At 43.2% G+C, this 14,198-nt stretch overlaps 1 protein-coding gene across 1 annotated transcript in view; it reads left to right on the forward strand.

Annotated features, from left to right (window-relative positions):
* The window catches only part of TGFBR3 (transforming growth factor beta receptor 3), a 200,237-nt gene that overhangs the window by 66,523 nt on the left and 119,516 nt on the right, over positions 1 to 14,198 (forward strand). Inside the window, exon 3 of the mRNA XM_068963634.1 lies at positions 11,802 to 11,986. Within this exon, the coding sequence (XP_068819735.1) occupies positions 11,802 to 11,986 (185 nt within the window). The remainder of the gene's footprint in view (positions 1 to 11,801; positions 11,987 to 14,198) is intronic.

Here is a 14,198-nt window from a genome sequence, read left to right on the forward strand (position 1 = left end):
CAGCTCCATCTATACTCCTGAGCCTTTTAGCTTCACTGTGAAAAGAGAAAGAGCACATTAGTTTTTATAGATTTCTTTGCAAACTATCAGCTGTTTCTTAACAGAAGCACCTGAGCAGTGACCTACCTTGTTTGAAGAGGAAGGACTATGATTTAGTATTGTAATTGGATTCGATGTATCATTGATGCTTAGTAATTTTGGCATTCCTGTTAAGCATTTCCTGCATTCCTTTAACTACCAATTATTGAGTGCCTCATCTATATATAAAATCCTTAAAGTCAATGTATTTTAGTTCATGGCCCAGTTTGTACACGTGTCTGTAATTAGTAATATTTTTTTCATGGCCAAACCAATAGTTGGTAGATTTTCCTTTTTTAATCTCTTGCCTCCTATTTATAATCAGGACTGATGGTTACAGCCTGTGATTCATCTCCTCAGCAGTTGTGGTTTCCCCCTTCCATCCTTTCTGACCATCCCCACCATCCCCCCACTTATAGCTTCTTGTCTTGCCACTAACCCAGACCCTGCACCCCAGCCCTAACGAAGGGCTCAGCTGTCCCTGAGAAGCATGTTATAATTCTGTTGCAGCAGGTTATAATTCTGTGTTTGTGTGCACGTCTTTACCTCTGTTTCTCCCATTTTTCCTTTCTCATCAGATACCAATTTGCTAGAGATTAAAAAAAAAATTAGTTTAGCAATTATCTTAAGTGGAAGTCAAAATCCGAGAGACACATTTGGTGATGTTATCCCTCAGGGTTAATGAGGAGTGGCTTTCCAGCCCTGCAAATTTCACTTTACTGTAAAATATTGCATTAGTAGGAATTAAATTATAATTTTTATTGGTTGCATGCCTAAATTGAATTTAATATTTTGATTCCAGATCAATTATTTTCCTTTTAATAAAGAAGTATACTTAAATTATTTTGTGTATCTCAAAAACACAGTAGGAGGAAACAGATTCTGTTTTCTTCCATCCTCCCAAATCTTCAATTTGTCTTGGTCCCTGTGCTGAACCATTTAGGCAATAACATTCCATAAATTCTAATCTCCTCATAAATGAATTCTGTAGACAATGTTCCCTTCATTCCCAGGTTCCTTTAGATCTTGTCAGAAAAACAGGAACAAGTGTACTGTCTTATTGATGGAAAATAAACAGTAAGAAAGTTGGCCAAGATGGTGCCTGATTATTCTCATTCTGGACTGTGGCAATTCCTGGAGGCAGAAACATGACCTGTTCTCACCTTTGGGAGTTGTACTTCCAGATTGTGCTCAGAGAACTGGAATTTTTACTCTAATACTGACTATAGTTTTATTTTAAATCTTCTTAGTGGAGTTCTCAGAAATAATTTTTGGGGAGTAATGGCTAGGGAGTAGTGTAAGAACATCTTATCTTGGATATTTTATTAATATCATTCTAAAAGTTCATAAAAGATTTTTTTTTCACTTGGAGAAAATGTTTTCATTCATTTATTTCTCCTCTCCCTAGAGGACTTTATGTTTCTAACAATAATTGAAATTTGTAAAGTATCTGCATGTATAGGGTCTCATTTGATCTATGAATTGAACCTGTCATAATGTAAAAGAAAGGGAGATTATGGGAAACTTAAAGACAAGGTCAAACAACTATAAGTGGCAGACCTGGATTTAGAATGCAGCTCTCAGATGTCCTGGTCCAGTGCTCCTCCTGGACTACCAGGTCTCTAACGCAAGGACTCTCTGCAGTGCCCAGTGGTGACTTCTGGGACATGCTTCTTCTGCTACCTTTTCTCTTCAGGTTATTAAACACACACACACACACACACACACACACACACAAAATGAAACAACCCCCCAGAGGTGGGTAAATCCACTGATACTTCTAGGTTGTCTAGTGGTGTTTTGCCTAGATGGAAGAGTAGATGGCTTGGCACTTGCCAACACTTTGAGAATTTAGATTCTTAAAAAAGCTCTGCCCATTGTTTCCTTTTGAATATTTAAAAACACAACTTGAACACAGGAAGTTCTTCAACACGGATGCACCATGATTTCAACACAACAATGTGCAACTAACTATGCACTGGCTTCTGGCCCAAGAAGTTGGCGGGTTGACTTCTTGGAAGAGTATTGGTTTGTCAAGAGAAAGGTTTGGATTTAGATATTCACTTGGAGAAGGAATGAAACTATGGTAAGATATGCCTGAGGAGTTGTTCTCTTAAAAAAAAGAAAACAACTGGCTGTTTTTTCCTGAGAAATCCATAGTACAAGATTTAGAAAATTATATGCTCTTCTGCCTATCTTTTTTCCATCAAGGATAGGCTTCAGCTGTAAGCCAAGTTTTACTGTTGAAAAAACCCAGGTGGGGGCTGTGGTAGAAAGGTCCCTCTTTGAATTTTAATGGTGGTGCATTCCACAGCTCCATCCCCAAGGGGCTGTTGGTCCACTGAGTTGTAATTTGAGAAGGTATAAACACGAACATATGTTGTGTACACTGCATGAGCTTGGAGCCTTCCAGGTGTTTTTTCTTGGAGCTTTGTTTTTGCATCATATCCTGATGCTTGTCACGTACCCACTCATAAAGTTCCATTCAAGCCAGACTGTGCCTTTGACCAAAATCACCTTGGATGCCCTTTCTTAACAGATTCTTGCATCCTGTGGGAGTAGAAGGGAGTTTTAGCTCAGGGGCAGAATAGATCCTGCAGTGCCCAGTCCCACAGTCTGTGGGAGTTTGTCCCTCTTCGCAGCTGACAGCATTGTGGAATTCCCTGTGGGACCATAACAGAAACCCTTATTAGCCAATGGTGTTGTTGGAATAAAATCTCCCCACAGCAGTGTCTTGGTCCCAGGCTATAATGTTACCCGCTGATTCCCTCTGCTTCTTTACCACTCTTATTACAGCTGAACACACGCTCCTCATTAGTACTCTGGGTGATATGGGGAATCAGTGTGTTGGAAATTATGTGGAATAGGTACCAGATGTTTGTGTCAACTTGGTATGTATTGGTATTTAGAATGCTTAAGGATCACATTTATTAAATGTGAAAATTACTTACTGTCCCTTCCCCCAAACAATCACTCTCCCCCTCCCCAACCTCCAATATTTTACTCTGTGTTGGCATGAGGTGTGATATTAATTTCTTTGGGGACAGATTAAATTTAAAGTGTGTGCAGCAAATGGGTCTGTTCCCAAATGCTTTGTCTGCGTTTTGTCAAATCTGAGGGCTGGCTTGCAGCCAGTGGGGATGTGGGGGTTCTGTAACTGAGATTGGAATGCTGTGTTGTAGCTAAGGATATAATGAAAGGGTGAGTCCGTTTGCATTTTTTTCTTTAAGTGGAACTGGGAATTTAGACATTCATGTTATAGCCAGACCTAGGAACATTTCCCATGTGTGCAGATAAGCAGGCATTAGTGAGAAAGAGGAAGACATTTGGTAAAATGAGAAATGAGCTTGTGCTTTCTCATTAAATATATGGCCTTTTAAGTCAACCGAAAGGTTGCAAGTGTGATCCAAGCAATTCTTTTATTGTATTTTATTTTATCAGACATGAATTATGTTTATGTTTGGCCATGGCGTTGGCCTGTTCATCACGTCCAGAGGTGCAGACTGGAGGATGCAGGCAGTGGTTTGTCATGGGAAGAACTTGGATCTGGAGTCAGAGAGTACTGGGTTTGAATCCTACCCTGCTGCTTACTGGTGGTGTGTGACCTTTGGCAAGTCGCTTAACCTCTCTGAGTCCCAGTTTCTACTGGGGGTTTTAAGTGAGGGTTTTAGCAGAATCTTTGCAGTTGTGCTATGAGGATTAGAAACTATATGTATACGGCATGCAGCTCAGAGAAGGTGCATAATAACTCGACACATGAAGAATTAAACCCTGGCTTATCGCAGGAGCTGGAGGCTGAGGGGTCTCACCATATGCTTCACAGCACTGCTCCAGGTGGTCCAGCTGCTGCACAGAGGGCCCTGCCTGCTGAAGGAGGCTGCTTGGTCTGGGCCACTTGGGGAGTTTCTTACCACAGGGTTTACTTGAATCTGTGTTGCCTTCAGGTCAGTAAATGTTTTTACTCAGTACAAGTAGCATTTTGTGGGTGAACAGGGGCTGTGCGTCTGTCCTGGTTGCCCAGGAGGGTACTGAGCAGGAAAAACAGTCTGGCTTAATTAGATTCTTTTGGGAATTATCCCCAAAGACTTCTGGATGGGCCATGTACTAGATGTCCGGAAGAAACAAATACCTAGATTGGGAGGCAACAGGCAGAAGCATCTCTGGGGGTGTGTTACTGTCAGGAAGCAGTTCACGGAAATCTGCACCCAGCTCTGTGGCTTACAGCAATATATGTACAGTGGGAATGATATCTGTTCTACCCACTTCATAGAATCTCTATAGAATGTCTTTTAACTCTAAAGTACAGTGCAAGGTTAACAGGATTGTTGTTTATGAACAGCACTTCTCTCCGGTGTGATCTGTGCCCTGTTGGTTCTCACTGCAGTAAGGTAGCTTTTGGTGAGCCGCTCAGCAGCCCCACTAGGGCTTGTGCTCACTTGCTCACTTGGGCTTTGGGGAAGAGATGGCTCAGGGAGGGAAGGGCTGTGGGTTTCCAGCAGTGGCCGCAAGAGAAACTGCCAGCCCTCTGAGGCGAGCCGACAGTAGCAGAGCTCACGGGTCACCACAAAAGTGAGCATGTGAGTCAGACAGGGTTTCGGAGCATGTTTCCCTGGTTCCTGAGCCTTTGTGACTGTGAGGTGCTGTGCTTGGGCTCCGTGGTGGTCATGTGAGAATCATGGCCCCCTTCCTACTCCAGGCTCGCGTGGTAGAGTCTGGGGAGGGGATTAGCGCTTCCCAGGTGGAAACTCTTCTAACTGGAGATGAGTCTGCCACCATGTGGGCAGCCTGGTGGGGAAGGATGGAAAACTAGTTGCTGGAGGCAGGCTGTGGCTGCAGGAGACGGGCAGGAAGGCCTGGAGGCTGACGCAGGAGGTGGCAGGATGAGGCTAGGGGTGTGCCTTGCTGATGGGAAGGGGGGATTGTTATGCCTCTTTGGAGAGAAGTGTCTTGCGAGAGCGTGTTGGGGAAGAGAGAACAAAAAACAAGTTTGTGTTTCCTGCCTTCTGTGACATTTGAGGGTGGGGAAGCCCTGATGGGGACTTGATTCTTAGCAACCAAAAATGTCCTGCTCGATTTTTTTTTTCCCCTTTAGCATAAGATTGAAGCTTTGCGGGGGAAGAGATGGTTAGGGGGTTTGGGATGGACATGTCCATCTGCACTGCTGTATTTAAAATGGATAACCAACAAGGACCTCCTGGGCAGCATGTGGAACTCTGCTCAATGTTATGTGGCAGCCTGGATGGGAAGGGAGTTGGGGGAGAATGGATACATGTATATGTGTGACTGAGTCCCTTCACTGTTTACCTGAAACTATCATAACATTGTTAATCAGCTATACCCCAATACAAAACAAAAATTTAAAAAAAAAAAAAAAAAAAAGACTGAAGCTGTGGCCACTAGGTAAAGAGTCAAAGAAAGATTCTAAGATCGAGTCTCCTATTTGATGTGATCTTTTGTGCATGGATCACCTCATTGTTCTTTCCCTTTTCCTCCCCTGCCCCCTTCCTCATTAATATTTGAATACATACTATGTGATAGACATTGTGCTGGTATAAGGGATACAGCGGAAACAGAATGATTGGATTCCACATTTTAGTGGTATCTGTAGTCCTAGAATGTATGCAGATGTTGAACAGATAATTGCACCAAAAAATGTTGCTTGCTTCTTAGAAGAAACGCTATGACTAACCTAGACAGCATGTTAAAAAGCAGAGACATTACTTTGTTGACAAAGGTCCTTCTAGTCAAAGCTTTGTTTTTTCCAGTAGTCATGTATGGATGTGAGAGTTGGACTATAAAGAAAGCTGAGCGCCAAAGAATTGATGCTTTTGAACTGTGGTGTTGGAAAAGACTCTTGAGAGTCCCTTGGACAGCAAGGAGATCCAACCAGTCCATCCTAAAGGAAGTCAGTCCTGAATATTCATTGGAAGGACTGAGGCTGAAGCTGAAACTCCAATACTTTGGCCACCTGATGTGAAGAACTGATTCATTTGAAAAGACCCTGATGCTGGGAAAGATTGAGGGTGGGAGGAGAAGGGGACGACAGAGAATGAGATGGTCAGATGGCATCACTGACTGGATGGACATGAATTTGAGCAAGCTCTGGGATTTGATGATGGACAGGGAAGCCTGGGGTGCTGCAGGTCGCAGAGAGTTGAACATGACTGAGCAACTGAACTGAACTGAACCACATGAAATGCAGTGAAGAGAAATAGTACCAAGAGAGTACCGAAGAATGTATATCTAATGTAAAAGAGCTAAGAGAAGCTTCCTTGAGAGATCTGAAGAATGAATAGGGGTTCATCACACCAAGGCAGGGGTAAGTGATAGGAATGGTGGGGAAAGTGTTGCTGAAAGAAACTTTGTACATGCAGGCTCTGGTGGGAAGAAGGTTGGTATTTTTGATGAAGTAAAATAAAGCCAGTATATTAATTAAGGTAGGTCAAGCTATAAATGGCAGAAAACTCAATGTTGGTTTGAATAAGAGAAAAGCTACATGTATTTCATATTTTAAAAAAAGCAGTCCAGAGCTGAAGCAACAGCACCATGTTCATCAGTGACCCAGGTAACATCTGTCTTAATGCTTTGTTAGACTCACCGTGTTGCTACCGTCTTATGGCCCAGGATGGCTGTTTTAGCTCTGTCCGTCACAGTCTGTATTTCAGCTAGCAGGAAGGAGGAGAGGGCAGAAGAACACAGCTCCTTCCTTTCTTGAGAAACTTCTGAGAAATTGTACCTATCACCTCAGGCTATACCTAGCCAGAATTTCATCACATGGCCATACATTAGCATTAGCTAGCACTTCCAGTATAATGTTGAAAACGAGTGGTGAGAGGGGATGTTCTTGTCTTGTTGATCTTAGTGAGAGAGCTTTTAGTTTCTCATTAAGTACAGTGCTAACTGTGAGATCTTCTGGTACAGGTTCTTTATCCAGTTAAGGAAGTTCCCATCTCTTCCTACTTTGCTGAGAGTCCTTATCATGAGTGACTGTTAGATTTTGTAAAATGCTTTTTCTGCTTTTATTGACATGATCATGTGATTTTTCTCATTTTTCTTTTTTAGCTATTTGATGAGATGGATATATTAATTGATTTTCAAATGTTGCATACCTGGGATAAATCCCACTTGACTGTGATGTATAATCCCTTGTATCCATTGCTGGATTTGATTCGCTAGTATTTTGTTGAGAATTTTTGCACCTGTGTTCATGAGAGATACAGGTCTGTAGTTTTATTTTCTTGCAAGGTCTTTGTCTGGCTTTGGTATTAGGGTAGTAAGTTAGAAAGTATTCCCTCTGCTGCTGTCTTCTGAAAGAGATTATAGAGAATTGGTGTAATTTCTTAAATGTTTGGTAGAATTCACCAATGAGCCCATGTGGGCCCAAAGTGTTTTAATGAAAACTTTCACTTTACAGAGATACTAACTTGGGAGGCAGGTGTGAATTTGAGGCCTTGAGTGACTGGGGCAGGCTTAGAAGAGTTACTTAAACATTCCTTTTCTTTAAAATGGTGATAATACCACTTCCTTATGGTGGTATTGGAATGATATACAGCACCTAGCACTGTCCAGCCTATAGTGAGCAATTACTGGGAGCTACTTATTTATTTACTTATTACTTACTTACTAACTAGACCAGACTGACATTGTGTGTTGAACTGTTGAAGACACCATTTCTTACATGCCCTTGGAGGATGGGATAGATAGTTTCTGATTTTTCTTTACTTTTATCTTTCTCTTTCACAATCTCTGTCTCCCTCCATCCCTCTCTTCCTTCCTTAAGGGAGGAAGGATTAATATATCCATATTTTGGATTAATTATCCATATATATGGATTAATATATCCATATTAATCATTGTTGTTCAGTTGCTAAGTCATGCCAACCCTTTGCAATCCCATGGACCACAGCACGCCAGGCTTCCCTGTCCTTCAGTCTCCTGGAGTTTGCTCAAACTCGTGTCCATTGAGTTGGTGATACCATCCAACCATCTCATCCTCTGTCGTCCCCTTCTCTTGCACTCAATCTTTCCCAGCATTAGAGTCTTTTCCAATGAAAAATATATTAATCATATGTTGTAGCTATTTTTCCTTTTTAAACTTGGAGGAAAAAAACTCATTAAAGCACTTCAGTAACCAACACAACTTTAGTATGTCTGATGGTCAGGGATACTGTATACTGAGTGTATTTAAATGTTGACCCCAGTGGGTCTCTGTAACGTGCAGCTATCCCGTCAGTTGATCAGAGTGTGCCCTGTGCATTGCTTTCTCTCTTCTTTGACATTGGACTAACTTGGATAACTCATGACTGGAGCTGCAGCCTATATAGTGGGGGTGTGCCTTGTTTTGGACTCTGTTAGGACAGGGAACAGACGCTCTTAAGGTGAAGCGTACTCGTCTTCGGTATAGAAAGTTAGTCGTTCAGTCGTGTCTGACTCTTTGCTGACCCCATGAACTGTAGCCCGCTAGGCTCCTCTGTCTATGGGATTCTCCAGACAAGAATACTGGAGTGGGTAACTATTCCCTTCTCCAAGGGATCTTCCCAACCCAGGGTTCAAACCTGGGTCTCCCCATTTCAGGCAGATTCTTTACCAGTTGAGCCACTGGGGAAGCCTGGTGCTGGGGGTTTTCCTCTTCTGATTCCTTTCCTCTCTGGGTAAGACCTTATCTTTTCATTTGTTGCCAGTGAGTTTTTTGTAGAGATGAGCAGTGTGGTGACTGAAGGAAGATCTTAATGGGTGATGGTGGTGTGTAAGGAGGAGGGTGGTAAGGAGAAGGGCGAATCAAGCAGACTGCAAGCCTTTTGCGGATGTGTTCTGGGTGGAATTGCAGCTCAGTCAGAGCTTTGCACATGCATACAAAAATGGAACCGAGAAGTATTTTCATTTGTACTTCATTTGTGATAATGGCACGTCCACAGCAGGAGGCCGTGAAATCAGTTCAGAAGGGTAGCAAGTATGGGTAGCAATAGCTGCTGCCAGTCCCCAGGGTTAAGTAGCAGTAGGAGACTTTCTGGAGCTCTGGGGTGTGAAAGGCACCTGACATCTCAGGGCTGGTAATGGCTGGAGGAGGGGTGCAGGCACCCGCTCATACCCTTTGGCTTGCTCAGGGACTTCAGGGAGTCGCACGTCCAGTACCTCCTGACTGTGCTGCTATGACGTCTTCCTTCACCACCTCTCTTTCTCAGAAAACGGCTGGGCTCAGGAGAGCAATACAGAGGGTGGCCGTGATTATTTGAGAAGGTACACACTTCACTTCAGACCAGATAACTGTTATCAGCCTAGATAATTTCTGTGAGTTCTGAAATAGACTTGGCACACCAGGCAGGGTGTCTGCTTATAGTATAGCAGGAGGGATGAAGGATTGCCTGGTTTTGCATGTTAGACTGGGGCTGTCATCCTGGAGAGTATTTTTACTGTATGGAGTCAGGAAGACCTCATGAAGCGCATGCAGGTCTTTTATCTGGTTCCATTTGGAAGGTGGTGATTTAGAATGCTATCTGTTCAAGTCCCAGTCTCCTCAACTCATTGGGGACAGCACCAATCTTACGGAGGTATGTGAGGTTTAAGTGTCACTGACTCCTCCTTATTTCTGGACGTCCCTCCCTAGCGATTCAGTTAATGCATGTCCCATCAGTGTAGCAGTCTCTTCCCCATGTTAGCTCCATACAGAAAGGTGCCCTAATCACTGATCAGGGAGGGGACAGCTTTTTTTCTTAAAGCTTAATGATTCATCTAAGAAATATTTTTTTCATCTTATACATGTGAGGCTCTGTGATGGGTGCTGAGGTTAGAAGGATGATAATCCACAGCTGTCAGGGAGGTCCCACTGGACTGGCAAAGACAAGACTTATACACTGGTGGTTACAGCATAGAAAAGAAACAGCAGAAGTGGGCAGAAAAATTATGGGAGGACAGAGGAAGTGTCTGAGAATCTTCCTCAGTTTGGGATGTTTCTTATAGGGGTGGAGATAGCATGGAAGAGGAATTTGGGAAAAGGAAACAAGCTTGAATGAAGACTTGGAGATAAGAAACATCATGTTTGGAGACCTTTAAGCCATTTGGGGTTCTTGGATGGGGGAGGGGTAAGGCTGGAGAAATAGGAAGGGGCTAGATCAGAAAGGCCTTGCATGCCAGTTTAAGGAGCACAGGCTTTATTCATAGGCCAGCAATTCTCTAAGGAATGGGACATGCCTACAGGGATGAGAGGGGCAGGTCTTTGCATTTGGAATGACCATTTATTTGGTTGAGGACTGCCTGCCAATGCAGGAGACATAAGAGATGCAAGTTCAGTCACTGGGTCAGGAAGATCTCCTGGAGAAGGAAATGGCAACCCATTTCAGTACTCTTGCCTGGAAAATTGCATGGACAGAGGAGCCTGGTGGGCTACAGTCCATGTGGTTGCAGAGAATTGAACACAATTGATTGCACACACAGTGCGATGCAGTGAGGACCACGCTGGTTTAGGTGAACCATGCTTGTGTGGAAGGTAGCTTGGAGAGCTTGAGACCAGAGGCTCCTTCTAGGAATATCCACAATTGTCTAGGGACAGAGACAGTGAAGGCTACAGGAAGTAGAGGTAGGAAGGAGTGGATGGATTTCAGATTTAAGTTCTGATTGATTAGAGGAAGGGAGAATGAGGAAGCAGGAGTCACATATGATCAGACCTTTACTTTTTCTTTCAGAGGCTCTGCTCGTATCCCACTTCTCTTGGGAGTCTTTCTGACCTCTTCCAAACTTTGCTGTATAACTCTGGCCTCAACTGCCTCTGCTCATTCCTTCTTGGTTTTGTATGTTCTTAAGTTTGTTTTGCTTTCTTTAAGAAGAGGAAGCAGTATTAAATACCTATTAAACACCTATTAAATATTGGACTGTACACAATTTATTTATCTCTGGTTTTCTTCTAAGAGGGGAAGAAAGAATTGAACACAGATGTCAGATGGGAGGTTTCCTCCATCCAGAAGAAAACATTTGTGACTTGTGTGTCTAAAAGGGAATTTAATCAAATACACATCAAAATCATCCAGAAGGAGTTTAATGTTGGGGTTTTAGAAGAGTAGACTAGTTTTTTTTTTTTTTGCCATTTAGTTCTAGAAACAACTTGGGCTTCCCAGGTGACTCAGATGGTAAAGAATCTGCCTACAATGCAGGAGAACCAGGTTCTATCCCTGGGTCAGGAAGACCCCCTGGAGAAGGAAATGGCAACTCCAGTATTCTTGTCTGGAGATCCCATGGACAGAGGAGCCTGGAGGGCTACAGTTCATGGTGTTGCAAAAGAGTTGGACGTGACTAGCGACTAACAGCAAAGAAGGCAATGACACCCCACTCCAGTACTCTCGCCTGGAAAATCCACAGACAGAGGAGCCTGGTAGGCTGCAGTCCATGGGGTCACTAAGAGTTGGACACGACTGAGCGACTTCACTTTCACTTTTCACTTTCATGCATTGGAGAAGGAAATGGCAACCCACTCAGTGTTCATGCCTGGAGAATCCCAGGGATGGGGGAGCCTGTTGAGCTGCCGTCTATGGGGTTGCACAGAGTTGGACATGACTGAAGCTACTTAGCAGCAGCAGCAACTAACTGTTTCACCTTTCACTTTTAGAAACAACTTACCTGGATAGGTACCTCTGGTGGGTTGGCTGTGGCTTATACATCCAGAACAGTTAATTTAATGGTACCACAGTTAACTGCTGTCTCTGAAGGGCTCGTGTTTGTGATTCCCTCTGCAGGTCCAGAGCCGGGTGCCCGGTGTGAACTGTCGCCCGTCAATGCCTCCCATCCGGTCCAGGCCTTGATGGAGAGCTTCACCGCCTTGTCGGGATGTGCCAGTAGGGGCACAGTGGGGCTGCCTCAGGAGGTTCATGTCCTGAACCTCCGCGCTGCTGACCAGGGGCCTGGCCAGCCGCAGAGAGAGGTAGGTGCGGTGCCAGCTTTCTACCCACTGCCCCTTGGAATTTGTAAAGACACTTCTTTGGATGCGGAGTTCCTTCGTCCATTCTGGGTTTAATGAGGATGCTTGTGTATGAACATAAGTGGGGAGGAGGACACAAAGTACATGAGAGAGAGAGAAGGATTTCAATTAATCCAGAAGGATTGCTCTCTGCACTGGGCAACTCTAGGACGTCTCTCTAGAGAGCTTTCTCAGCTTTTCATCTTTCCTGCCCATCTGCCGCCGCCATATTGGAAAGAATGTTTTTGAGAATTTTACTTTTAAAACATGGTTGTGAAAACACAATGTTGCCACTTTTCTGTTATTGTAGAATGTCTCTCATCTCCTGTGCTGTCTTTCTTCTTTCTTTGCTTTGTCTTGTGAGCCTACTTCTCCTGCAGTATGTGTCAAGGGAAATGGAATTATATTAATTCCATTGTATTAATATTCACATGAAAGCCCTGGGGGGGGTGGGTAGCTCCTTATGCTAGCCAGGTAGCTTCTCGAAGATGAAGATGGTCTTGGTGGTGGTGGTGATGACCCAAGCTCATAGTGACTCAGTGTTTCCTCCGTCCTCAGCACTGTTTGAACCAGTCAAACACTTATTCCAAGAAGTCCTATTACTGCCCTCAATTTATAGGTTATAGACAGGTGCAATGATAACTCACTTGCCCAAGGTCATTATCGTAAGAGCGAAATAGCCTCCTCTGTCTTATGGCTCTGAAATGACCCACATTGTGGATAATGGTCACGCTACTTCTTTGAAGATAACATGCAGTTGTCATTCTTTTTGTTTTTAAGCTTTTGTGTCAGAAATGTTATCATTAGGGTATTATTTCTCTGGGAAGAGAGAAACCACAACAAAGCCCGATCCCAGTGAAGTGTAGAAAAACCCATGCAGAGCAGAATTTATCTTTGAGCTTGTTTCTGATCAAGAAAGTTAATTTCCAGAACCATTTGTTTATGTGCCTCAACCACTCTTCATTCTGGGAAGGGCGGGGAGAGTAGGACTAGGGGAGGCAAGGTGTCCAGAAGGGAAAGCAAACTGATTTTAATCTTGTGAAAGTGTGTGGAGTTGGCTCATTTCAAAGACAAATCATCTAACCTTCCCAGCTACATTGGAAATTATTGTTAATACTCTTGGTTGCTTGCCATTGTTGCTGCGGCACATATTTCAGGTCAGATTTCTTTATCCCAGTAATGCGTCTTTAATTTTTAACTTATGGGGGAGAATTTGTGGTGGGAGGGGAAGAAGGGGAGGAGGAAGTACAGCTCATATGAGGTACTGCTGACTCCAGCAGTTTTTTAGCAGCAATAATTACTCATGTTATATATGCTGTCTCAGAAGAACCAAGAAAGAAAAAACAAGTCCGAGCTATTACAAAAGCAGCAACAGCAGAAATTCTGCATGTTAAATTGTGCAGTACTGTTGTTGGTTCTGAAAATAGATTCACATAAGACTATTGAAGCAAAAGAAAAACACCTCAAGGAATGATAGCAGAGCTCTCCCACACTTGTATTTACTGTGTTAGATAAAAACAGACATGGTTGTCCTGAAGATACGTAAAATGAGCTGGCATCAAGGGACATCATATGCTCAGTGAGGAAGTAAAGAAAGAGGGCCTGTGGGGATAGTCTCTAAAACTTGGTTTAAAAATGTTTACTGTATGTATGCTTTGGGATTAGTGATTTGAAGGTATTACTGAGACTAGGCAACTGAGGGAAATTGCATTCTTCCCTTCTTTGGGGGACTTTAAGGAATTAGATGGTAGTATTCTATCTTGTTAGAAGACAAAATGTTGGGACATGTGATCTTTGGAAATTCTCTCTGGCTCTGAACTGCTTTCATAGCATAGACCTGGAGTATTTTATGTCTGCAGAGTGAGTATCAAGGATAATCCAGAGCAGTGAGGCCCTGACAAAGGGACAATGAAGGAGAAGTTTGTTTATGGACGGTAAGATGGAGGAGGAAAAATAAGTATCTCTTACCTTCTTCATGTGTGACTCTGGAAATTCATTACTGCAGCCATGCCAATCGCTTTGGAAGATCATTTAGACTATATGACCCAGCAATTCCATTCCTAAGAGTATATACTAGAGAAAAGAAAACATACATCCACATGAAAAGTTGTCCCCGAATGTCGTAGCAACATTATTCATAATAGCCAAAAAATGGGAACAATCTGCATGCCTGAAT

The sequence above is a fragment of the Capricornis sumatraensis genome, chromosome 2, assembly GCF_032405125.1.
Source record: "Capricornis sumatraensis isolate serow.1 chromosome 2, serow.2, whole genome shotgun sequence".
In the NCBI taxonomy this organism is placed as follows: domain Eukaryota; kingdom Metazoa; phylum Chordata; class Mammalia; order Artiodactyla; family Bovidae; genus Capricornis; species Capricornis sumatraensis.